The sequence below is a fragment of the Toxotes jaculatrix genome, chromosome 10 (genome assembly GCF_017976425.1).
Source record: "Toxotes jaculatrix isolate fToxJac2 chromosome 10, fToxJac2.pri, whole genome shotgun sequence".
NCBI lineage: Eukaryota > Metazoa > Chordata > Actinopteri > Toxotidae > Toxotes > Toxotes jaculatrix.
The window spans coordinates 19,679,490-19,707,130 of record NC_054403.1 but is presented as its reverse complement, the minus strand read 5'-3'; the positions used below and the strand labels follow the sequence as shown (position 1 = coordinate 19,707,130).

Genomic DNA, 27,641 nt, shown 5'->3' with positions numbered 1-27,641 from the left:
AATGGTAATCTTATTCGACTGCAGGGGCATTGTTTGTTAAAAAAACAGCTTTGGTACTCTATTATTGGTTGTAGCCATTTCCACGCTTACAACACAAGCTTTAAATATTAAACAAAGGATTTTTTTTTTTTCACTTTTTGGGAACTATGGCAAAATGCAGGTGTAGAGTTACTGCTATTTTGGTGCCTTTACAGAATATTGAGTTCTTGACCTTCACAGCCCTTTCTAGCAATAATCATGCTGGAATTCAACAGGTAATAGACACTTAATATAATGTATAATAAAGAGTGTCCAAAGGCACTTCTATTTATTCCAGAATTATCATTCTTTCTTTCATGATTTGAAGGCACTATTTTTGTGATACAAATACTGTATTTAATTAGGGTAAATAAAAGTCAAATAGTTAAGCAATGGTCCGAAGAATACAAACAATTGCTGGAAAAGATTAAAAAAGCAAAGATATACTAATTAAATTAAATTTGGCACAGCATCAACAATTTACTTCCTAGCTTTGTATTTGATCGAGGTAGTAGGTTCAAGTGTCGTGTAGCACTGTGATGAGATGTACTTCATTTTAATGACAAAGGAAATGCCACCCTTGTCGATTCTCAGAACCCAAATTGCCCCTCTAATGATGGGCTTCAAATTAACCTGCGTTCTGGCACTTCAGGCCCACAACAACAGTACAATGCACTCCCAAAACTCAGCACAGCAGGCCGCTGGTGTCCCAGATGCAGACCTGCCCGCTCTGCCATCCGAGCCAGCCAGACCGCCTGCCTGCCTCTGTCTGCTTGGCTCGTTTCCTCTACAATGCTTCGGCAGAGGACATCTTTAAATACACTGGAACAAATGCAGCATTTCTGTGCTTAAGCTTGACCGAGCTAGCAAGCTAATTTGCTCCTAAACCCTTGAGTCTGGGAAAAGCAAGGGGGACAGAAACAGACACTTAAATTACATCTGTGATTGGGGTTGGGGGGGTAGATGAAAGCTACACAACGGTGAGGACGAAAGTTGGCTTGGTGATCACTGGTGTCAAAAGTGTGAGGAAAAAACAGTGGTTATGTCAGGTGAGTCACTGAGGTCGCTGTATCTCATTCGGAGTAAACCAAGAGTGACAATTATATATTCCCAAACCTAATCAACAGGTGTGTTATCAGCTGCAATTAATCCCTATTAAACAAGTGTAAGGGTTTCAGAAATTCTAGTGGGCATGGGAGAAAATACAAACCACAAATGTCAGGGAAGTAGATAGAAAACAATGCTTTGTGTGGCACTGAGCATTTCCTTAATAAACAAATATATCTATGAAAAATTAAAGCTGTTTCACCAACACCAATATTTCTCTTTGTGAATGCACATTTTCATCCCTACAGTCAAAAAGCCCAATTAATCAAGTGTGGGAAACTAGATTTATGATTTAATGAATCTGAACAATGTATTATGTAAGCACAACATTTCAGTGCCTGTCCATGTGTCGATATTCAAACAGCTGGGGACAGCTCACTGGGCAGCATACCAGTATCTTAGGATTTCCTTGCTCACTGTGAGCTTCTGCTTTGCCTCAAAAGAGTGGCCTTACATAATTAATATAATGTGGCTTCTCACTCAGTCATGTTCACTTTGTGTCAGCCAGGACTGTGTGTTTTATATTCCATTTTATCTTGCCGCAGAAGCACCAGCATGGTTCTGACTCTCTCTCATTTTCTTCTTTTTTTCTGCCTTTTCTTCCTTTAAAAATTCCACTTGTCCCTTTTCCAGACAGTTTTAACAACCTCTGGAAGTAGGACACTAACATGGCGAGTGTGGTGGTATGTGGTGTGATGGGCAGGTTTAGCTCAGCGTGCAGAAACATATACAGAATGAGTGGGTGGGCCACCTTGGGACAACGATCATGGTTTGAAAAGACAGTCCTCCTGTTTCCCACTGAACCAGATTGACAGCGTCACTCTGGGACGAGCAGCAACTAAAAGAAATAAGGAAAACACAGCGAGGCCCTTGCTGTGTGGAGATGCATTAGATTTATACCTGCTGGGCAGAGGAAAAAGCAAGAGGGAGGCCCTTCTAACACTTTCTATTTCCCTGTCACAAAGGCCATTCTGGCTGGCATCAGGGAGGCATGCTTGATTCTCTCCCAGGTTCTCCATTATTCACCACAGTGAGGTCTGCACCATGATACCACTTAATATCAGACAGTCAGAACCAATGTCCGTAGCATTAGCCACCCACCATCCACTGCTACACTATATAGAGGACTGTCAGCAGCGAGGCAGTCCATGAGAAGAGCTGCAGCTCGTATCTAAGACACACAGACTGAAATGGAGGTGGGAGCCTGGACTGAAGAAAAGAGAAGGAACTAATAGCCACATCTTTTCTGATTTGAGGAACATGACTATAGCATACATAAGGATGATGGCAGGGGTCTGACACAGTGGTAGTAATTGGATTTCTCAGGCCCCTGTGCCCACTCATGATAACATGCTGAGCTGTGACATGAAAAGTCCTTATGTGTGGCAAGGGAGCAAGGTGCAGCAGAGTGGAAGTGACAGGTGTCAAAGATCCAATTCCCCCGCTCCTCTCGATCCTCGAGTTCCTTTTCTCTGCAGACAGCTGAGGAACAACCTGCCCTGTGGTAAAGCCAAACACCAAGCTTGACATTCAGTTGCAAATCCAAGCTAGTTAAACCTACGTAGAGTGCAGCGGAGGAGCTGGAGGAGGAGGAGGAGGAGAAAGGCAGGGGGTGCTGGCATTACTGTGGATATAAGAGGTCACGGCCTGATTGCTTGCTTTATTTATTTTCTGATGCTAATGTGAGCTGAATACAGAAGGAGCACAGGGTTTCTAAGATGTGCTGGAGAACACACAATGGAGCCTTAAACCCCCACTGCAGATCTTAGATGGATGTTGGGGGGAAGTGCAGCGTCTGGCCACAGTTCCCTCCCTGTCCTCTGCGTGCATTCTGGCCTCATCTTTAATGAGGATTGCATGAGAACAGGCATATCATTAAAAATTCTGAGAATTTCCATTTCCATTCTGAGACTTTCCTGTTTGCCATTAAATTTAACAGCCGACCTTTTTCCCTTTTTTCCCTCAGCTTTAAGGGTGTGATACCGGTGGGGTTTGAAAAGTAAAATTTGTCTATCAAGATGCACCCACTGAGTGAATTCTGTCCCTCAGTTAATTATACATGTAAGCAATAACATTAAAGTCTCCTGAAATGTTATGATTTTTATTTAATTTTTTTGCAAATGCGCAGATTAATCTAATAGTTGCTGTAGTATTTACATGGTTCACACTAACCAGATTTTATATAATATACTAATGTGATATGATAATTAAGTTAATGCGTAGAAAGATGTGTGCTAGCCTAAAGGAAACATCTTATTAGCAGCACCATACAAGAATGGAGGGCCTTTGTGAATTATGTTTCTAATGTTGATGAATTCACTTTAATTTGATTATCCACCACCGCCAGCTACGCCACAATGTAGAAACACCACTCTGCATCCTTTTTAGCTTTTGACCTTTCTCACACATGAATGGAGTCAAAACAGGCAGAAATCTGACTACAGAGCATGTACGCCACAGTAATTCAGAAGGACTAGTACACGCTGTGGTGTTTTGATCTTTATTCAACTAAGACAACCCTGTTATGTTCAGTAGGAATATGTGTTTTCTTTATCTGAATTACTTGTGTGCATTGTAAGTCACTGGATAAGGAATAAACAGAACACAGAGGTTTAAAAGACAGAGAAGTTCTTGAATATGAAGACGTGTTGAAAGACAAAATTTAAGCAAGGTCTAGTGGACATCAGTGGCCAAGAAAAGGTCAGAGGAGGCTCCCTGGGTCCACACAAGCCTCAGCGGGTCCCTCCTCTCTGTTACTGTGCCTTCACTCTCTCATCAATAGTTTATAATCTGGGTCACTAGCAGCCACAACGTGCCTCCCACTATTGAGACCTTCTCAAAATGTTGAATTACAACGTAGTGAGCTCATCCCTGCAAGGTCATCTAGGGGACAGCGAGGAACACTGACACTAATTGGTGAATGAAAAATTGTAATGATAGAGGTGGTTTGGATGACTTCTCTTTAACCTCTGTTTAACTTCTGCTGAGTACAAATCCAAAGAGCACATTCTGCCATGCAGTGTTTTACAGTATGAGCAGGCTCTCTGCGAGAGAAATTCTGCATTTCAACGGCTATAAAATGTTACAGAATAAATCATTCTCACTGAATATACATGAGGAGAGCAAAATATGGAAATATTATAGCACTGTGCCTGAGGTAGTAACCTTTTGTTGCCACAACTGAGGAGGACGACATAACTTTACATATTTCTGCTACATATTCCATCTGAGTTATAATGTTGTCAGGAGAAACAAGGTGATGAGAACTAAGATAAAAACCAGGATGGTGATGACAAAGGCACTGGGGGACACTGTGAAATGAAAGGAAAATAGAATGTAGGAAATCTCAAATGGATTAAGGAGGATGGAGGTATAGTGTTTTTTTCCCACAGAGAGGAAGTAATAGGGGTTAAAAAAAGAAATGCACATTGCTGCAGCGCAGGAGACCCCCCCCCCCCCCCTTCTTCCTCCCTTACCCCAGCTGCAGTGATAAATGTCTCTTTGTATTCTGGACAGAAAACTGCAGGCTACAATATACTTGTCAGAAGACAGCTGATTTTCCCCTTAAACAGAGCAGAGTATATTCTTAATCTTTCCTTTCACAGAGGCAGGAGATAAAACAAATGCTTCATGCCAAGACACATAATGCCCAGAAAATCTCTCCCCATTCACTACACGTATGCGTGGCATGCAGCTACCAATATATTCCTGTGTGTACGATGTATGTGTTTACAGCAGGTGTAGCTATAACATGTGCAACTGCGTGTTATTTGTACTTTTCCTAAATTTCACAGCATCCTTAATCCCTGCAGTATAGCCATGGTTCCACTATGAGGGCTCCTAAATGGGAGTCAGTGCTACAGGTAATGGAGCTGATTATAGCTATCTGGGCGACGGGCCAGCTGCCAGACTTTGCCCTGCCTGGAGGGAGCACAGGCCGCCTGGTGTCTGATATCCTGGGATCCCTGTAATACAAGCCTTGCTTTGGCAGTCACTCGGTGACTATCCTGCCCACTTCCAGCCACACATTGAGACTCCTTTGAGTTAGTCTATGTGTATAGTATGTCCTCATCAGGTTGTTTACTCCACATGGTATCAGTCTATAGTCATACCATCTCAGCAACAAGGCTGTGGTAAGTCATGCTTTTGTAAAGGAATATTAGTGACTCTTGAGAGTTACATTATCTGCTATTTACTGTCTTAGGGGCAGAGTGGTTATAGCAGCCAACTTTACTGTTACACGTGCAAATTGTATTCCTGACAATTCAGACAACAATGGCTAATCAGTTGGGGATGCATTCCGCTGGCACTGCAATAAAAATCTTTCTCTCCGCTGACCTGCAGCCATTAGAGTTAATAAAGTAGTCACGCTCCCTCATTTTCATTAAAACTCTTAGAATTCTGATGTTAGGACCAAACTCAGTCTCCTAGAAAGTATGTTTTTATATAAATACACTGTAATGGCAAATGCATTTTGTAGGAAATGTAATAGTGACCAAATTACATGTTCTATAAAAGTAATGAGGATATATTGTTAATTCATATATTTGGCATGTCGCAAGTATTTTGATTATGAACATATCAGTAAAATCTTCACAGACAACGCATTTGTTTTTGGCCAAAGTATGCAATCTTGCAGTACAGTATAAATCTGTAGTGACTACAGCATTATTACGCTTTTTGTTTAAGTCACAGTGACTTCAGTCACAATGTGTTTATTTACATTTAACAAAAACCACAATCTTTCCCTAACCTTAACCAAAGTGTTTTTGCTGACTAACCACAGGCAGGACTCCTGCCGCTCTAACCCTGGTCTCTGGTGTAAACAGTCATACAGCACTGTTAACAGGACAATATAATTTCTCTGTCTTCCAAAACTAAGTGGAAGGTGACGTGCGTGATGTAGGGACATCTCGAGAGAAACTAAAAAGACACAAAGAGTAAAATAATCAAATTCGGTGTATCTCATTAAGATCAATAAGTAATTATAAATGGATTTTTTTTCCTGAGTAATTTCTCCCCAACAGGCCAAATGAGGTGTGTGTGATCTCAGCATAAAGGAGGCTGCAGTACTACCAGCCATAGCCCTCTGTTTTAACCCACAGTCTTATTACTGATTGCTCTGTATTACAATGGAGAAGTTGCTGTGCCCACACAGTGACCTTAAAGAATTAAAAACGCAGTGGTGTGGTTAGAAAAAATGTCCACTGCCTCGGTTCCTCAGACGAGAACCAGAATCAATCGGAGCCACAAAAGGCAAGTAGACTGGAGACAATGCTATAGCTCTGCTACTTGAATTTCCCCCTACCCACAGTATTTTTCTCTTATGCCATCTCTTTATCTTTCTCCCTCTCTCTCTTTTCCCCTCCTTCTCTGATTAACCTTTAAAGACACACACTTGCAGCCACACACACACACACACACAACATACTGTGTACACATTTTCAGACAGATTTAAAATTCAGGTACTCTCTCCTCTCTGTTTAATACACACTCGGCCCCCATCAACTTCAGCATATTACCTGTTCTTAATCTCCCTCCCTCTGTCTGGGATCATCCTGATCCCCCTGTTTTCCCATCTGCTGTCGATTGGGGCCCAGCTTGGCTAGGTGTTCAACAAACAACTGTGATTCACTTGGTTTCTGCGGAGATTATTAACACACCTAGCATGCCACAGCGTCATGAATAAGCAATGGAGATCCGGAGCCCTATTTTCTCTCTGTCTCTCTGTTTCCTCCCTCTTTCTCTGTCTCTCTCTCTCCCTCTCTCTTGCCCTGCCGCGATGTGAACTGAATGCCAGGATTGTCTAGAAAATGAGCTGTCAGTGGAGGGCCTGCAATGAGATACATCAGGCTCATTGTGAGCCCTAGAAAATAATGAACTATTCCCATTTCTCTCTCTGATATGTTCAATACGCTATCCATGACAAGTGCAGAGAGATAAGCAGTCCCCTCTTGAGCTGATTAAATACACTGGGTATATTCAGGAGAGCTTTGGCAGAATGAGGGTTCAGGGGATGCCATTATAGTATTATAACATTACTATATGTTTTCAGTCTGGGCTGGAGATGAAGACCTTTTGCATGCGTTTTTGTTTGTGTCTGTGTTAGTGTGTGCAGTTGAGGAAGAGCAGCTAAAGGCAATGCTTGTAAAAACTTAACAGAGAATCAAAACATGTCAAGTTTGTTTAAGTCCTTCTTCACATCTCTTAATTTATTCCCTCTTGGAATTAACTAAACAACTACTGGGCTTGCACATGATTTTGTTGGTTTACTTACGGAAGCACTGCAAACAAATACTACCAAGAGGCCACAGACCATTTTTAAAATTTAGAACTGACATAAAAGCAGAGTAGTTTGAGCAGAAACACACTTGCTTTACACAGTGAAATATGTAAAAATCACATCTTCCCCTTAAGTGATAAAGGTCTTGCCCGCTTAACCAGGGGCAAAATCAATATTGGTCAGCTCTGTTATATTATATTAAGTGTAATTTCAATAAGACAGAGCCAGAGACCTCACTGAGTCACACAATTTCATTCAGCGATGTAAGGACGATAAAAAAGATGAGCCCAGATGGACACAGCTTGAAATGACATTTTATTTCTTTCTTTTCCTCAAGTCTCTGCATCTCGGAGGCAAAATCTGCATCTTGGTTGTTCATTACAGATTTCACTACACCTGCTAGCAAGCATTCTCTGGTGTGTTTGAGCATACAGTGTGTGCACTCTATCTTCCTTAATGCTTGTATTGCACTGAGCTCTTTGTCACTGTCAGCCATTTTACCTCCACCACAGGTTCCACATTAGATTAGACAAATCAAAATCAAAATGGATGGTTCCAGTATGGAGCTTGTATGTTAATCCAATCATAAAATATCATAACACAACACGTGTTGTTGCCAGTCCGAATCACAAGAAGAGTTTCGAAGCTTAATTCAATCAAATGTTGCTTGAGAATCAGTCAAATTCTCTGGCACATTCACAGTTACCTTGGAGTGAGAGAAAGAAAAAAAGAACACTCCTACCTGTCAGAGAGGTTGTTTCCTCTGTTCCTCTTTTTATTTTCCCTCGCTAAGACTGCTTACTAGACTCTCAGCTCATCTCTCCATCTCTGTCTCCCTCACACACACTCTCTCTCCCTCTCTCGTGTTGTCAGCACAGTCCTGTTCCTGTTGCCTTCCTGATTCTGACACCTGTCAGCATTTTCGTTAGTAGATCAGAGAACTGCAAACTAGAAATGTTCCCGTGTTGAATTTAGGGCAAGTTTGCAGCAGAAACATGTGAGGTGCCTTTACTCTTTCTTTAATTCAACAGGGGAAGGGAACTGCTTGACTGGCACAAAGTTAGGGGATGTGGGTTGGAGATGTTTGCAGTCAGTAGATGGAAACAGAAGAGAAAGATAGAAAGTCATATGGAAAGAGAGGGAAAGAGAGAGAGAAAAGGTGGGGGGAGCTGAAATCAATTAGGAACAGCGAGACCCTGCGGATCTGCTGATGGAAGAAGGGAATATGGAGAAGTCTGCGGCCCACGGAGGGGGCTTCCATTCCTGGGCTCCAGCTTCAGGCACACACCCATAGGGAGCTAACAGATAGATGAGAGATATTCTCCAGAGGTGGAGGCCAAGGAATATGTCAGAAATAAAAGAGGCCTGTTCCCTGCTCTGCTAATTGAGCAGTCTTGGATCCCCTTTGAGTCTAATAAGCCAAGAGCAAGGGATTTTTTTTTGGAGAACACTCACACATTGACCTGGAAATAATTCCAAATCCAAGACCACGAACCTCTAAACCCACAAATCGGACACTGTAAAACAACATCATGCTCTCCCTTTCCCTCCCGCAGAGATAAATCGAGCGATTTAACAATACATGAATCTTAATCCTTAAAAACCATGGCTCATCCATATCCAGGAGGAATTAAAGTGTGAGCTATGACAATCAAAGGAAGTCGAAAAAAATAGATTTAGCTCTCTTTGTCACCAGCCCCCTCGGAGTCTGTTCCCTTGCTTCTCCCTTGACATTAATGGTTCTACAGAGCCAAAGCTGGCATGTCGCACATTTCAACCAAATCCCCCTAACTTCACAGACATGCCTATAAAGATAAAGAAGAATTCATTTTATATAGCTCTTCTTTTCAGTTTATAGTTACGGCAATATCATCCATTTTTATTCTAATGGCAGATATGAGGGAGCCATTACATGTTAAAGATAGCCCTTCCTTTATAGATTTTAAGAGATTTAACGTAATTTGTTCTTCAGATACTTCCCTAATCTAATCCACTGGGTGAGGATATTTCAGGTCAGGCTTTCAAAAAGAGCACACATGGCTCTTTAGATTCTTGGCAGGGATCCAACAAAGAGACATTCGCTCAGATTTAAGTTTAAAATCTCTTCACAAGCACTTCACTGAAAGTTACCTTGGTAGTGGCTGGTGCAGGAATAATGAATAGCATTGTAGAAACCGCATGACTGAAGAAAGAAGCATAACTGTGATGGACAAAAGCCAAATATCAAACTCCTAAATTGATACAGAAAGGAAAAATGCCTCTTGTGATATGGGGCTGGGTTAGTTAGCAGCTGAATCTCATCACACAAATGGATTCCCACATGAAAGCCCACAAGATGATGTGGATGCAGGGTCTTTGTGTAAAGGTAATGGCTTGTCTCCTGGGCAAACAACACCTTTACATGGCACTGGGAATGGTAAACATTTGCACTGTAAAAGCCTGGGAGTTTAACCCTTCCTCCTTCCCCCTTCCAGCTTCCTTTTGTTCTCAGCACTTATCAACACAAGAAAACAGAACAATAATAACACACACACAAAAAAACAAGGCTTGTGTGTGCTGTTGTCCTTTGGCAATTGCAGTCTCTCAACTTGTTTTCTGCCTTAGCTGGCAGGAGAGGCACACTATACAACTGAGTTACTCCCAGAAGACATCTAAGCAGCGGGTGTTTAGTGAACATGCCTATTTGTTTTCTGACAATTCCTTCCATTCACTCAGGACTAGCGGACAGTGTCCATTTTTGTCAATTAATACAGATGAGCTCAAAGTAAAACCACATCATCACATGACTGTAAACACTGCGGTTCTCATTCCAACCTAAGCTGTTCTACTTCTGCCACTGTACTCAAGTCAGTTTTCACAGAGGAAATTGAAGAAGGGAAATGAGTAAGCTAGTGTTCTCCTGAGGAGTTAGAAAAAAAAAAAAAGTCTGACGATGTAAAATCCTGATACAACAGGAGAGACAGATTCAAGTGCACCTCATGCTGAATCTGCCCATCTCTGTCAGCCCACCATGCCTTTTAACTATGTAATTAGACCGTTGAGATGGTAATAGAGGGACTATTTCATTTGCTATGTCATTACATTTCTGCACGTGTAAGGATCTTTGGACAATTCATTTAATAATTATGAACTCTCATTACTCTCTTGTGTGACCACTGCTGCTGACTGACTTTCAAAACAAAGGGAGGAAAGACTCTAGTGAAGCCATTTTGTTAAGTCCTTAGTGAGGAGAACTGCTGGCCAAAAGTGAGTCTGTAGCTGACCGCAGTAAAAAAAAAAAAAAAAAAAGGAGAAGAAAGAAAAGCCAATAACAAACCATCTAATTGTAATTCTAAACAGATACTTTGTTATCATCTTTTCGTTCTGGTCAAAACAATGGACAGCACTGTGAAATAGCCTCTTGCTCTGTTTACCAGCAATGCTGAGCTGCATTACACATTCAAGAGGCATGCATCCATTTTGCGGAAACAGATACAATCATTGGTGGTGTTAATGAAAAAAAGAACTGCCTGAGAGAGCTCTCCCCACTTGTAATATTCTTCATGTACATCATTTCTAATTGTCTCCAATAATGAGATCCCACTACCAGAAGACCTGTCAGCATGCATTTTTTTAGAGGCACAGGAATTTTTGCTGGGTTGTGAAGTAATTACAGCTGGCAACCAATAGTCAGCAAATTCACTTTTCATTGTTCATTATCGTCTGATGCCGCTGAGGAAACACCCAATATAAGTTGATTCTAATGGTCACCATAATCACTGACCCTATATGTGTCTGTATATCTGTATTTCTCAGTTAAGTTATTTGAAAGTATAAACTACCAGCCACGAAGGCAGATTCATTTGTATGACTCCATTCTTGATTAAAATAAAGTGTAGGTCGCCCAATATTATTGTTCCCCTGTCAAACAACATCAACAGCAAACCTGATCCAAGTGAAGCATCTGGTTAGTAAAATATGCCAGGGAAAATGAAGAGACTACACATGTCTATTACTGCTTCTTCAACCACACCCACACACTTCACAGTCCACTGATAAAAATAGATAAATAATTTTAAAAAAAATCACATAATCTTCATTCCTTTATGCATTTTTATAGTAGTAGGGCTCCTTTTCGTTTACTCTTGCTCATTAAAATTTCTCCTCTATATAAGCTGAGGAGGAAGAAAGTAGTGAGAGAGTAGACAGCTTCACTAGGGCAGTGTTAGTAAAAAGGAACCAAAATTATGTCGTATGTAACTGAGGGAAGAAAAACTAAATTTGGCTCACATTCCCAAATTGGAGCACAGCGCAAATGTAAAGTTCAGATACAGCAAGTGATATCTGTAACTGCTGTCCTCAAGAGAGTGCTTTTAAAATAAAATGTCCGGTGTTTCCCCCTCACTCAGACTAAAATTGCTAATGTGAGTCATCCTAAAATGTCTGCAATTTTCACACACACTGTCTTCCATGCTCTGCTGAGCCGTTGCACCTGCGCATGTGGTGTTTCCTTTGAGCTCAGTAAATACCCTCAGGTGCATATAGTAACATCCTGGTCTGCTCCAGACAGCTTTATCCTGCTTTCCCTGCTCTCTCTCCCTGTTACTGACCCACTCTCTTCCTCAGTCTGACTGGCAGTAGTTAAGAATGAACATGACCCTTACACTGACTTCTGCCAACCAAGTGGATGTCTTTTTAAACGGTGAGTCAGAAATGAAACATCAACATTAATTCCCTGCTAAATGATCCCACTGAATAATGGATGAGGGCACGTGGAGATATGTAGATTTCCGCTGTCTACCTTTGTGAGCCTAATTGCTGCCATTCAAGCACATCTGAAGTCAGCCTGGCTTCACGAGCAGACATGGCTACTATCAGTCAATAATGTTGCCTAAGCCTGTATCAAAGGGTAGCCTTAGCTGTCAGAGATCCCTCACATTAGCTGCTCTAGCAGGACATCAAAGACAAAAAAAAAAAAACAGTGTTGTTATTCATACTTGCACTTCTGAAGCCAGCAATGGGCATAATGCACCTTAAAAGATGCTCTGGTGGCATAAAAACGGACTGAAGTGCACACACAAATACACATTCGTCTTATCTTAAAACTTCCAAAACATACTCCAAAGGATGCTGCAAACCTCTAAACACACAGGGCACGCACTCACGTACAGGCACAGATTTTCTTACCTTGGTCTGGCAGCTGGCAAACATTAGGGGGGACAGTCATGTTCAGCACGTCATTGACAGCCGTGTCAACATAGTGTCCTCTCTGGACATCATGTTCACTGTCGGTCTGGTCGCTCTCCTCGTGGCCGCTGTCCTTCAGACTGTTCCCCTCCAGGTCCTTGAATGTCGATGTGCTACATGGGGGCCAGGAGGGAGGAGAGGGAAATGTTGATTAACTGTCACATCACCTTTCTCTCACATGCTCTCCTTCGTCCTCTTGTCTGTGATGGTTTGTGACGAGCTGTCCGTCTTTCCTTCTGTCCCCTTTTATGTCCTTTCTCGGAATTCTTTAGCCTTTCACATGATTCTTCATTTCCATGAATTCAAAATAGACACATAGTAATTTGTTTTAGGATGAATCTTTCTTAAACACTACAGTTTTGAAAAGGACAAAGTCTCGCTCCAGCCTCTATACGCTTGCAGTAAACGTGAAATAAGGCGAAGGTTTAAAACTGTTGAGAGCCTTTTTGGATTAAGTGGACATTTTTTACTTTCACAGATAGTACGGCAGCTACGGGGTGTTTCAGACAGGAACATTTTGGATGGATGCACTGACTTCAAGGACATCGCACTGAACAAACAGGAGGCACTCACTCACTACAATCAAACAAATACTGCAGTAATCAGGAATTCCTGGAAGGAAGATGGATGTAGGAAACGCTGGAAGCATACAAACTGAGCATCTGTCTTGTTTGGGGCTCACAGTCAATAAAGAGGGTGGGGTGGGGGGCACAATCAACAGCTGCACAGTAACAGCGTGATTTCCCTTCATTTGATTTCCATCCCACTGGAACAAATTCTGCTTTACAAACAACACTAAATAGGGGTGAATATATGAACATGTGTTCTTGCATGAGAAAAAGATATATGAATGAGTTTATGTAAGTGGAGGAAAAAGGTTTAAAAAGAGTGAAAAGAATAGACAGTAAAGTGAACAAAAGTGTGTAAACAAAAAGAAAGGTAGAGGAAGTGAAGGACAGTACAAGGTACTTGCATTCCCCAGCCCAAGCCTCACATTCTCCAGCCTGGGAGAGAGGGACTGCAGTGGAGGTAATGCTGGCTCTCTGATGTTATCACTGTAATTGCACCTGTCCCAGACCATAGGCTCCCTGGCTCCTGAGGGGATTTCTTTGTAGTGTGCTGCAGAGGCCCACACTTGAATGCTCTTTGTTTACATTAATGCAGGGAATCTTTTTGGGGGGGCGAAATTGCCATAATGGGTTTTCAAAAGGCCGGAATGGCCTTTAAACAAAAGAAAGCCTGGAATGTTCCATAGCTGCAGGTAAAAAGGGAGAATTGTAGGTTTCAAAGATAGCCTGGTTACAAAAACCTCTATGGCCAGAGGGAATTATTATATGACCCCCAACCCAACCCCCAACCCTGCATTCCCGCAAAGCTATCTAATATCTTGGTTCAGGTAGATTGAAGAACAATGTACAATGAAAGTGTTCATTCTTCACCGAAGGAAAAAAATAAGATAATTATCGAATTATCTGTTTATGAATCTGTTGTCTTGAAAAACAGTGGAAATCTCTTGAATATAATTTAATCATTAAGTACATAAGCCACATGTGTTGCTAATGAACTGAATTATAGGCGAGTAATAAGCCTATCTGTAAATATGAAAATCACTGCTAGCAGATTCTGCTGCTCTATGTAATCTAATAATCTGAAAGTATGAGTTTGTGGCTCTTTTCAACAAGTGTCTGCTAAACGCATTACGGTGCAATGCTATTTATCCCCCAAATCTTATCCTCCCATTGCACTTACACTGAATGAAAAACATGCAGGAACACATGCAGCTGCAGCGGTAGCTGTGCACTCATTAGATAAAACAATTACAGATAACAATGGTAACGAGGTGCTGGTAACAATTCCTAATCAAGACATACCTTTTAATGAGGTGGGCTCTGCTGTTCACGTAACTGGAGTCAATGGAATAATTCTCCGTCTGTAAGAGAGCGATGCAGGGGGTGGGGGTGTGAGTGCGTGGGGTGGGGGGTGGGGGAGGGGGGTTGTGGTTGAGGGATGATGGGGGGCAACAGAGAGAGGTACTTTTAATAACAGAAGCAACCTAAATAATGTTACCAGTAATTGGCTTTCAGTAGAAATGTTATTTTACACAAAGGCCCCGGTGAGCAGCCTCGGCTTTTATATGGCTGTATCCTATTCTCTTTCAAAGCACACACACAGAGAGGCTGACTGGGAGCTGAGAGCTGAGGAGAGTGCTGCAGTGAGCGTAGCCTCTCTTCTCCTCTTCACCCTCCCCGCTCTCGATCCCTTGCTCCCTCCCTCCACTGCCGGTCAGCCCACCGTCTTTAAAATGTAGTCGTTAGGGAGAACAGACTATCATGCAGACAGAGGGAGAAGAAAAGTTTCCCTTTTTTCTTCTCTGAACTCTTCACTTTTACCATGTTTGAGAAGACATTAATGTAGAAATATTAAATAAATAACTGCAAGAGAAGTAGATGAAATTAAGAGTGTACCAGGGGAATCTTAACTCCGCAATTGCAGATGAAAAGGCTTTCAGAATATGCATACGATAGATCTCTGACCCACATTAGAGAACACAGTTCAAAGGCATCCTACATTCATTTTTTTTTTCAACATTTATTTAGCAAGGAGAATGTCTGACAAGTAAGAGCACATGGACAGAGGAGGCAGTGTACACTAAGCAGGTAGCCCCTTCTGCATCTGCCAAGCATCTACTCACACTAGGCAAGATGTCAGAGGGCCAAAGGGTATCAAAGCCTCTCAAAGGACTTTCCCAGTCCTGCGAAAAGACAGGATACGACCCTTTCAACAATGTTTGATAAGATGCAGGTGTTTTCTGTAGAAAGAAAGCAGAGCCTTCACTTAAAATTCCACGGCGCAGATACTGTATCCTGATAAAAGCTGTGAGTCAATGGCTTACTTCTGAGGGAAGTCTACAGTACCAATATCAAAGCAATACTGAAAAAAGTCACCCCTGTCATAAGAAAGGTTAATGTAGGCACAAAGAGGTAGCTGCTGATTATCAAGTGGGTTACACCATTTGAGACAGGCCTGTTGTTTAGGTTACAGTGGCACTGCACAGCTGTCTTACAGATTTGGACTAAAACTCAGTCAGCTACCTTTGGCAAATATCTCCCATGGCCTGTTTGCAGTCTATGAAAAATGTAAAAGCTTGTTAATGCTACCAAATGCAAGTCCTTGTTTGTTTAGATTCTTGGTATTGATGCCATTTTCTCGTTGCTTCAAAGACAACATCCATCGATCAGCCACAACATTAAAACAGGGAACTGGTTGTAATGTTGTAGCTGATCAGTGTATATGCTGTGCAGTATGATTATCTGACTGATGCTGACACTGTTCTTGTCTCTTCAGTTGCTTTTATGTATGCCAGAGGTGTAGTTATCTTTCAGTATTCTCAGAAGTGCACAGGTTTGCCTTCAATCATCAGCAGATAAGCTGTTGTTTGCAATCTCACCTCATTTACTCCTGATTATTTCTGCAGGAAGATTCTATAATAATAAGTAACAATGCAAGGGCAGGCCTCTGATTGGGCTTTGCTAAATCATGATGCAATGTGTTTGCACTGAAGGCTAGCGTCACTCCGTCTCCTTTTTACCATTTACCCCTAATTAAACTTTAACTGATGCAATGTGTTTGTGCTGAAGGTTAGCATCATTCCGTCTCCTTTTTACCATTTACCCCTAATTAAACTTTAACTCATTACTACAGAGAAGATAATTCATAAAAAGGGATTTAATTAACATTTTATTATTAGCCCTTAATTTGGAGCACACCATGTTTGTTCTCTTGTATTACCCCTGACTCCTTTTGTTCCCGTTCAGCTTGACTCCATTAAATATCAAAGGTAGCGGCAGTGGCAACATACTGCAACTCAGATTAATCATGAATTAAAAATTACATTGATTATTCCATTAATTTGTAAGTTATGCCATATTGTAGAAAAATATATCTGGGGTTTTCATCAAAGAATAACATCTTTCCCTTAAAAAAACCCACAGGTCTGTAACATTTTTTTATTGCTAACATGTACTGTAGATGCATATGTTTTCTGTTCCACCTGTGCTCCACTTTGGTCCCGCTAAACACAAATTTAACTGCCTCATCTTCTACAGTGGCTGCGCATTCGGTGAGAGACTAATGAAAATGCAAGGCATGAGTAACAAGGGGAAAACTTCATTTAAAAGACAAGATAGAAAATTTCTTGTGAATGTCACTCTGGCTGCAGCCTGTAATTGGTTTGGATGGCAGGTTCTGTCTGAGCACGGCCTGGAGAGGAAGGTAGTATGCCCCTGCTTTCAAGCTGTTCCAGTCCTGAAATGGAACTGTACTTTCCATAATGCAATTCTCTCTCAGGATTTTTACACAGAGCCCTTTTAAGTGGGCAGTAGGTACAACCAAAGGAGACTCTTGATAATATTCCACCATTCAGTGTTTTTGCATCACCATCTCTTCCACTCATCTTCAGCACAGCAGCTTGTCATTAATCAAAGGATTCAATGGAAATAACCACATTTCCTATATTTATCAAACTGTCGGTGGAAATAAACAAACACCCATGTGAGGGCATAACCTTGGGCACTGATGATTCACTCAACAGTGCCTGTTCTGAGGAAGAATCAGATGCATTAGCCCAGGCTTCCTGTAAAGAAATGTAATGACTGCCCCCACATTTCTGATTGACCTCAAATTGGAGGACATGTCAATATATCTTGCTGGGAGGTCAAGTTTCAGGCAAGATGATGAGAACTGCTTAACTACAGCGAGGATGCCACAAATGGCTACTTAATCAGGTTGGACAATGTGTTGTTGTGATCTGAGCGGCCCCAGTTTGGCGGCCAGAGCCACTCTATCCCCATAATTATTGTTCCGTTTCATCTGGAGGACTGGAGGGAGGAGTGTAGTCCCTGGTGCCGCCGGGTGACTGATAGGTAGTGTCAGGATGAGTGGGGAGGGAAGTGGAAAGAGAGTGGTAAGAGAGAGGGTGAAGATGGGAGGAAATGGGTGAGACTTGACCTGCGGGAGGCTTGTGGTCCAGCTGCTGCAGCCCAGGAGCTCTCCCCTTTTCACCCTTTGCTTCTTTCTCTCCAGTAAAACCTGAGGCACAGGGACGATGGGCTCGCTTCTCTGCCACTGAGAGGAAAAGCAATCTCCGCGCCTAGTTGCTGCCGTAAGATTTGATTTGCCTTCCTCCCAGCGTGACAATTGGTTCTGTAGTCTGGATGCAAGTGTATTCATTGTGTGGGGGGCATGGGGAGCACCAGAGAGAAGAGGAGGGGTGGGGAAGTGAAGACACCAGTTGTTACACCAGTAAACACCTGACAAGTTCAGCAGATGTCACACAGATAGGAGAGAAAAAGAGAGAAAAAAATGTCACACAGCTGCCCTACTGTATGCATAATCGAGGCTGACACAGCACAGTACAACACTTAAACAAGGAAGCAAGTTGGGAAAATATGGACAGATGCAGCGACATGCACTACTAACATGCTATTTTAAAAAAAGGATGCATAAGATGACGCCATCAGCAATCTGTTTCTTACTCAAGAATTTAATTTACAAACTGTTTTTCTTTTTCTTTTACAGATACTGTTTTTAAACAAAGAACTGAATGTGATTTTTAAATTACACGATTTATGCGCATAAGATCAGTCTTTTAAGCAAAGTTAATATTAGAAATAAGCTGTATCCACTAAATATGAGTTAAATTGCTTAAAAATAGAAGGTATGAAAGCAGGGTGGGGCAAGTTATGCAAGACTGCGTCTAAAAAAAACGAGCATCTAAAAGAAGAAAAATCGATTACACAAGTGAGTGTTTCATGTCTGTCATGGATGCAACTCTTTAATGTCATCAATTTAGATGACAAAAAACATCTATCCATGCCTGTCATGGCTACAAAATGCTCTTACTGCCACACTAAAATGCACAGTTTAAACATACAGAACAACAGACTAGACAGAATCAATTAAAACTGTCAGATCGAATTTTGCTGCTTCATTCTTTGTTTGAGCAGTCTGAGGTTGTGCCTCAGTCTTCGTTTATTGTTGCTGCAGCTTGCTCATGAATTCCCCTCAGTCCCGGAAGGAAATGTTACACATAATGTGCCTTGTTATTGATATCGCATTGCTAAAGGAAGGGATGAGAAGAAAGAGATCCAGAGGGTTTACAGGACGACCAGGTGCAATTAGAAAATAAAAAGGGCTCCATTATCCATCTAGGTTTGGCTGTGATTAAGTTAAAACAGTAGTGATGGGTAAAAAAGTTACTTAAGTTATTATGAAGGATGGTCAGTGTCTAAAACTGGCTGTTTATACATGTATGTATTCCGCAACCCTCCATCTAATTTTGCAGTGAGGATGTAGAGGTGTGTGTGTGTCTGCTGGTGAATTTTTTTTTTTTACCCTACACACTGTGTCTATGAAAAGAAACGCTTCACTTTGAGCCTCTTGCAGATTCACATTCTTGCACACACAGACTCTCTCCTTCCCCACAAAGACAGTGCTCCAACAATCCCTGACTTGCAGGCTGTGCTGGCACCCGACCACCACGCCTCTGGGTTGACACCCAGCAGCACCTCTGAGCAGCTCACATTCGGTCTCTGTGACACCCACGACAAAGACACAGACCACCAAAGCACATGCTCAGAGTGGGTTTATATTTTGTTTACCATGTCAGAAAGAAAAAAAATGTTATTTGACCCCAGAGCTGCCATGACCCTTCACCACCACAACCTCTCTGTCCTCTGCCCCAGTGACCATCATCACCAGCTTCTTCCCGATTATAGAATTTCCCATAGATCCTCTGCCATCTGCTAGATTATAGATTTCCCTCTTCCTTTAGAGAGGGCAAGGCCCCTAAGGGAGGATCAGTGGTAAAAAGAGTGAAAGAGTGCCTGAGGCACAGCCATGGTTGTGGATGAGATTACATTTTCTATTTCTGCCTGCTAAAGGGGGCCTGCCGTGATGAATACAGAGAGTTGTTACCATTTAATATCAACTGGCTCCCCTGCAAACTCAAATTATACACAATCAATTGTGACAGAAGGGTACATGTGTGACAAATAACCTGCCACATTCTCTGCATCATTTCACTTCATCACCCATCAATTCAACCCAAACCCAGTAGCCCATTTGGGAATCAATCATGTTATGAAAGTGAGTGATTCTGTGGAGAGAAGGTTTTTAAAAGCTTTCCAGCGTCGCTGTAGTTTGTAAATTTCTCCAGTCTTTGTGACTGGACAGAAAAAATAAACTGGGTGAATATAGCGCTATAATGAGGTCACTTGTGTCCTTGTGCTGAGTATTGTTTCAGCAAACTAAGTAACAGCTTCTCTCAAACACAATGAAACAGATACGTAAACACACCACCACTTCCTGCGTGCGTTTCCTCCTCATCTTCCCTGTCTTCCCGTGTGAAATCGAACAAATATTTTCCCATGCTAACCAAAACAATCACTCCCTGCTCTAGTAAAGTGAGGAAAACGGCCAAAGTACTAAGGCTACTGCTTGCTCCACCAGTGTATCAACCCCGACATAGGAAACTGCAGATCATACGGCTGTCTATTATTCTGAAACAGACAACAGCCCAGACCAGTCTCCATGTCACTCAGGCCTACAGGCTCCACAGAAGTCCAGTTAGTAGATATGTGATTAATTATACATACATTGATAGAAACAACATTTATAATTCATGAGCTTCTCAACGTCAAAGCTATTTCCCTCCCTTTCAGCATGATGAAAAGATTTTAAATAATAGGCCCCCTCTGCAGACGTCTGCATTCCAGTGGAGTCGACTGACGCTAAAGAGGCTTAAGTCAGAGCTGTTGTCTTACCAGGGAATCACTGCTCAGGCCCAACATGTTTAGAACTGTTGGTGACTGCGTGGCTTCCTGGGTCGGTGTTTTTGTTTTGTCTTTGTCTTAAGAGACACGGCTGGTGCTTTTAATCCTTTCAGATGGAGCTACAGTGTCCACTTGAAAAGAATAGGGTGTACCGCGTCACCAGGCACATAAGGTTAGATAGGGTTTCATTCAACACCTGTTCAGTGTTCAGGTCTGCATGTGTTTTCAGACTTACTCTATCTGCAAGTCAGAGAGAAAACCTGAGTATCTAAATGAGATTACAATTCATGGTTTTACATAGTAAAAAGGGGGGAGGGAGGAAAAAGGCTTGACTATCTACGCTGTTTCCTAAAAGAAATCGGCTTACGTTTCTCAAAGCCTGTGTAGCCCAATCAAACTCAAATAGCAGGAACTTCCCCTTTAAGCAAGTCTTGAGGGATTTTCTTTAATTTGGATGTCAGACCCAAAAGTTTTCACACTCCTCTCATCCCAAAATCCGTTAATGTGTATATGGCGCCACATGAGAGGTAGATTTTTTTTTTTTTAAAGAGATTCTGGAAATGTTGAAGGTAGCATCTAATCCAGGTAGATTTTGTGGTTCCCGAGGCCTCTGGGAATAAGCATTATAAACATATGTTTGTAGCAGCCATTTAATTTTTCTGAGAAAATTACTAGATAGCATTTTCCCTCTTGCTTGTGCCCCATATTAGCCAGTATGGAGGGGGAAGGGGGGCACACTAATTTAGCGCACAAGGAATTCCCAAAGGTTTCCCCACCTCCCCTGGGCTGGGCCTTAAAAATAAACATTCAGAAACAGCACAGATTATGTAAACACATTTCCCTTAAATGCTTACATGAGAGCAGTGACTGAGTAAACAGCATCACTTTGAGTCACTTTTGAAATCAGTAAACTTGGAAATATTTTTTGATTAACCCAATGCACATGAGGATGACAGAAATTAGAGATCTGTGAAGACGTGAGGAGAGCTGATCAGCTTGCACTCTACAACATGGTGGAGCACGGCTTGGTACATTTTCTCTTAGCAGCTTAAAGGTGGCTGCCAGTCACGTCGGTGCCGCTGTAGTCTCTCTGTCTCTCCCTCTCTCTCTTTCTCCCTCCCCATTGCTTTTTCTCTCGCTGACTGTGACAAGGCATCTTTCCAGACATTTTAGTTGGATGGAGATTTGCAGCAGCTCATTACAGACTGGGAGGCTCTGTGAGCGGATGCAGTCACTCGGAGATGGATTGAGTGGGTCTGTTTATTGACATGCCTTAATCTGACACTGGGTAAAGGGAATGAGTCACCGCCTCCAGACACACTACCACATCACAGCCACTCCAGCAAATAGGGAGGCAGCACCCAGGATACAAGTGGAACTTCATCAGCGCTCATTAATCCAACTACCCCAGGCCACTCGCTCAAACAAACCATGTTTACTCTGTGTGTTGGCTGGATGGAGGGGTGATGGAGCTTTTCAAAGGGCATGTGTGCAGGTGCTCAGATCCGCAACGCACACACAAATATGCATACTGTCACCACGCACACACATATACAAACATACACTCCAGACTCCAGCTCATCAAAAACCCACCTGTCCTCCTGACCCACAACCCCCTAAATACAATATCTGCGTACGCCAGCTGCTAAAACTCAGTTGATGCATTTTGTATCGCAAATCAGAGCTGGTGCCCAAAACAGGGGTGGGCGATCGGGCTTGATGCCAAAGTAGGTATCACAAAAAGGAGCTGTTTATTAAACAGATGGGCATATGAGATCTTTAAGCTCACGTCACAACAAGGCTACCCCTATCTGCGATCCAGCTATGGAGTTAGCTTTTTGATCCAGTTTGCCAGTGCTTCAATGGACTCACATCTGGTGCTAATATTTGGGATGGTCTTTCTAGGCAGCTGTCAGCGCTGGGATTGACAGCAGAGTATTAGCTGTTTGCACATCACCACTGCATCTGTAAATCCAGCTTGTTAACAGGACCGTGACAGGCTGCCATCAGGGCACAGGCAGAGCAAAACAACATCCAACGCTATGTGGTCCGATGCTAATGTTTGTTTTCCATTACACTGCTCTTTAGTACACTGTCTGTGAGATGTGAAAGTGTGAATCCTCTGTATTTTATATTTAACTGCAAATTTAAAAAAGAATAAAAAAAAAATCTAGATCTCAGCAAAAACAAGAAATATGCGTGAAATGTGTAAGCTAGTCACAAACAAAAAAGAAATGTTCCTTGAAGAATGCTCATGTGCACACGCACTCGCACAGGCACATAGGCAAAACAAGCAAAAAGAAAAAAACGCTGAGTGAGTCAGAAAGGGACTAACACAAAGCATATTTACAGTGAAACACACATATTCTTGTACAAACACACACACATACAGTGGTAGTGGGGCAGAAAGTCCGAGCGGGGGCCTGCTGTCGTCTCCGTTAGGGACTGGGAGCCTAGCAGCTTGGGAGCAGGGCCAGTGGAGAGGAGGCCAGATGCAGTGGGCTTGACCCACTCACTCGTGAGGGAGGGGGGGGGGGTTGTTTCAGCAGCTGAAACACACAGGGATTAGCCACACTGACTTCATTTAATTTAATTTGTATTAGGGCCATCTTTGGGGGCAAACATCGCTTTTCACTGCAGGGGGACATACAGGGTCATGGAAAACAGCAACAGACGGCGGATCTCTGCGTCCCACCCCTGCAGTGGATCCACAGGGGAAGGCATGGCCCTGTATTCTCAGACCCCAGGCACACACACATCTACACACATACACACACACTTGAGCACATATCTTGTTCCCCCCTAATTATGCCTATATTATGAAGTCAAATCTATCCAATTGAAATGCAACTTAGACCCTGCTTTGCTCAGTACACTTGTGTATATGAGTTTGTGTGTTTGTACGCGTGTTGCAAATACACACGCTAAGCTGTTATCTACCAAGACCATATCTTTGGGGTGGATGTTTATCTGTGCTGATGCAGATTGGAGGAGTTCTCTTTGTCTCAGTGCTGTGGTACATAATATTATTTGTCTTTTGTTTTTTCATCGTTTTATTTCTCCTAGGCTGATATTGTTTGATATCCTATGGTGGAGAAATCCTTTTAGTTACCCGCAGGCATCTAATGTGCCTTTACTTGTAATCTGGGAATTTAATAAATGAAAAGGAGTGAAAAAAAATCTGTACACAATCGAATACAACCCTTTGTATTCCGTGGAACATGACTTACGCTGTTAAGCAGTGGGGCAAAACAACTGCAGTGAGTGAGCGAGTGCCCGACATGCCTTCTCGCAATTTACAATAGCTCTGTGGAAAAATATGGCAGTGATCAGCCATCAAGTCTGCTGTAGCTAAAGCCTGTGGTCACATGAAAGCTTCCTTTCTGTCTTGTGCAGGTGACATACTCTGAGAGAAAGCAAATGTGTCATGCACTGGGAAAAGTAGTTTTATTCCAAACACATTCAAAAAATAAAGGGAAAAAAAATGTGCGAGCTGCAAAAGCATTGCTTTGTCTCTGCTAGACAGAAAGGACTGTACTGCTGGAGCCTGTTCAAGACTATCAGGCGCTCACTAGCAATCGTTTTTTCCTCTCTCCCTCAGCCCCTATCAAAAGATGTTACTGTGTAAAATGTCAAAGAAAAAAGAGGCAAGAGAAGTAATCTCCTTCTCCTTTTTGATCGCAAGTGGAATAATTGGAACCCTCTTAGGCTCATTACATGAGTTGCCCGCCAGCCAAAAGACGACTCCAACTGCCCCTCTTCATTCATGTTCGAGCTTTGAAAAATATTGCTTCCTCTAGTAACAACTCTTTATGAGATGCAATGACTAGAGGTCCTGGTACCTACATTAACGGGTAATCCCACAATGCCTTTGAAAATATATCTTTCAACTACCACTGTCAAGCATCGATTCAGAGCAATGGGAAGGAAACAGCAACAATCTGGCTCTGTAATAATGTCATTATGCATATTGCACAGCACTTCTCACCCTCGCTCTTTTTTGGCAATGCTGTTCTTCTCAATTACATAAGGTATTGCATACATGTTGCAAGTTAATTTGGATCCCTGTTACTAATAGCCTGGTCTTCATTGTTATTACAACTATGCTTGTAATTATTGTGACTCTAATTACTATTACTGTATTACCCAAATTGCCCTTATTCTGGATTTAGATCACCCGCACTGACGATAGCCAAGACATGCCTATGAAGAATGGCACCAATGTCCCTTCAGATAAATCCAGTATAATTAGCTGTGTGCCTTACAGGGCCTGTGTGATGGTAATAATTAGAGCTACTGTAGCAAAGGTCATGCAAAACAATTTAGAGAGGATGCTGGCTGCATGGGTAATGGGAAGAGAGGGGGAGCGACAAGAGGAGGGGAGAGCTCGGGTAAATGTGGAGACTCCTCTCCTTTTCCATCTCTCAGAGGTGCTAGGCGTATGGTTGTTCCTTTGCATCTGCACTTGCTTCATTTTTAACCAATGCTCTCAAAATAATAGAAACTGAAAACCAATTTTAATGGCAAGTAGACTCCCAGCTAACGTAGTTTAAATGGATCCATGATTAGATTTGAGGAAAGTGCTACAGGGTGTATCTGTGAACTGGTATCAGCTAAAATCGATTCCCTGCCTGTGAGGTGCGATAGCTGCCCCTTCACCGTGTTGTTTCATCTGTTCATCAGCTTGAGTTTAATGTGTTTACGCTTACCATTAGTTATCATTATTAATTGTGCGCGTGTGAGAGAGAGAGAAAGACAGAGAAAGACAGAGATACAGAGAGCGAGAGATGTGTTGCTCCACCCAAGTGCACAGGTTAATGAGCTGAGTCAAAAATGTTGACACCGAGGTAAACAAGTAGTCACACTGAGGTACTTCTATTTCTACGCTCCCCCCATGTGGCTTGGCTCTCTCTGTAACTCCCAGGCTGCTCCTAAGCCGACAGCTCAGGGTTCACAGCCTGGATCCACCAGGAATTCTCCAGCTCCCTCACCTCGCCACATCACACCCCGATGAGATAAGTAACAGCCTCACACTCAAATATAGCATCTCAAACAACACATATGCTTATGCGTGCTAGATTGGTCTCTATTCCCTCTTGCAACACTGACAGCCCCCCAACCCTCCAGCTCCCAACAACACTTCATTAGCAGTGAGTGATACAAACAGTCTCAAACTGGCAGGATAAACCTTTTCTATACTGCCTGTCTTTGTTTGTCAAAATCACCTGAACTGAGTAATAACTGCTTAATGGAATAAACCAGTGTTTTGGATAATTTAGTTAATTTATTACAAATGGAAGACTTTACATTACTATCCAAAAAAATTTGCTTTTTCTTTTTTTATTTAATTTTTTATTTAATTTTTTTTATGTGCTTTCCTGCCCTCTTGGCAGCTCTTAGCTGATAGTCATTGCTGTACAGCATTGGAGGAAAAGTTTGACACTTTGGGACATGCACTTTTACTTTCTTGCCAAGAGTTAGACGAGAAGATTGAAACCTTTCTCATGTCTGAGCTAGGAATCCAGGAGACAGGGTGATACAGCTCACCTGGATAGGTCCAAAGGTTAAAAAAAATCTAACAACAAAACAAAATTGACCTACCAGAGCCTCTGAAGAGCACTAATTAACAAATAATATCTGGCTTGTTAAATCTGTACAAAAAACAGTGTAAAAATGATTAATAGTGCTGCACCACGGGCACTAGAAACTGGGATTGTTTGTTGAAGAAGACAAGCCATTACAAATACTATTTTTACTTTGTGAAAATAGTAGAATTAATGTTAAATATAGGCAAATTTGCACATTCATTTAATTGTAGCTTTGATCAGTTTATTGTTGACACATACTCAGATGATTTCTGATATTTCATTGGTCTTAAATCCACATTTTTCCCACAACAGAGGCTGAAGCCATCGTGTCAAACAGTTAATAAGTCTGTCTGTGTGAAAGTGATTAAAGGCAACAAGCACTGTATCATAAAGCGCCGCTGGACATCTGATTTAGCTGCTTTATTCAGTTAGAGTGAACTTACTGGTGGAATGACTGGGGTGGGAGCAGAGGCATATGCTATGATCCATATGCATTTGTGGCTGCGGGGGTTTAAAAACCGTAAATTGTGATTATCATTGATCTCAGTCGTCAGATGCCTAATCTCAATGACTCATATCCACACTGGCCACATTGGGTGACGATGAACCGTCCTCCCCCACATCTGAAGTCCCAAACAAGTGTTGAGGGAAGCAGTGATAAGCAGGTCCTTATCCTTTTAAAGACACTCCCGTAATCCAACAGTGGTGGGTGGAGGGAGGGGGCTTCAGCTTTAAAGGACTTAGTCTGGATTATAGCTAGTCCTCCAAATTAAACCAAAAGTCAGCTTTCTGCAGTTGCTCATGCAAGCTGGTGACTGGCTTGTTACCAGCGCTGCCAACAAAGCAAGCGACGGAGGTCTATAATTAGAAAATGCTCTCACTCAGCCGCTAGGCGAACAAACGTAAACAACACAGTAGCAAAACTCAACCTGGTCCCACCTCAAAGTATTCAGCCCTTCTCTGTCTCCTTCTCTTTCACTTCCCAGTTGACCTCCTGTGACCACATTCAAAATGTCTTCCATGCTGTGTACCTGACTCTCGTTGCCAACCAGCTTAGCCACAGACAAGCTTCTCAGCCAGGGCAAGGCTGCTCTGTCCCCACTGATGCTGCTCTGTCCCCACTGATGCTGCTTCCCACAGCAAAACAAGGCCAAATCTGGGGCTTAGAGGCTAAAATGATCATTACTGGGTAGTGAACAAATGAAAAGTCAAAACACTGCTCCCATGACCGTCCTCCCCCATAGTTCTTGGTATTTTGTCTGGTGTCCTATCGCACACAAACAAAAAGAGGGCAGCCACAAATTCAAATTTTGGATGGACAACATTTTGGCCTGATGATGAAACCAAAAGCTTAGAAAAATAAAGCTAAGACTGGATTCTCTTTTTCCCTGGAATATATAAAATATTTAAGGTAAATATATATTTGTGACACAATAAATTTAGGGAATGACTTCAGAGTTTCAGAAATGTGCTTATTTACTTTTTCTGAGACTTATAAGAGAAGATTGATCCCACTGTCTGAATATTAAATATGGAGCTGGAGCCAGGAGATGATTAGCTTAGCTTAGCATAAAGTCTGAAAGCAAG

At 42.2% G+C, this 27,641-nt stretch overlaps 1 protein-coding gene across 4 annotated transcripts in view; it reads right to left on the bottom strand.

The window, feature by feature from the left end:
• Positions 1-27,641, bottom strand: part of pcdh19 (protocadherin 19) — a 53,274-nt gene that overhangs the window by 10,167 nt on the left and 15,466 nt on the right. For all 4 annotated transcript variants that reach the window (XM_041048459.1, XM_041048461.1, XM_041048460.1 and 1 more), the window contains exons 3-4: positions 14,506-14,564; positions 12,575-12,747 (exon numbers count right to left, since the gene is read on the bottom strand). In XM_041048459.1, coding sequence (XP_040904393.1) covers positions 12,575-12,747; positions 14,506-14,564 — 232 coding nt within the window. The remainder of the gene's footprint in view (positions 1-12,574; positions 12,748-14,505; positions 14,565-27,641) is intronic.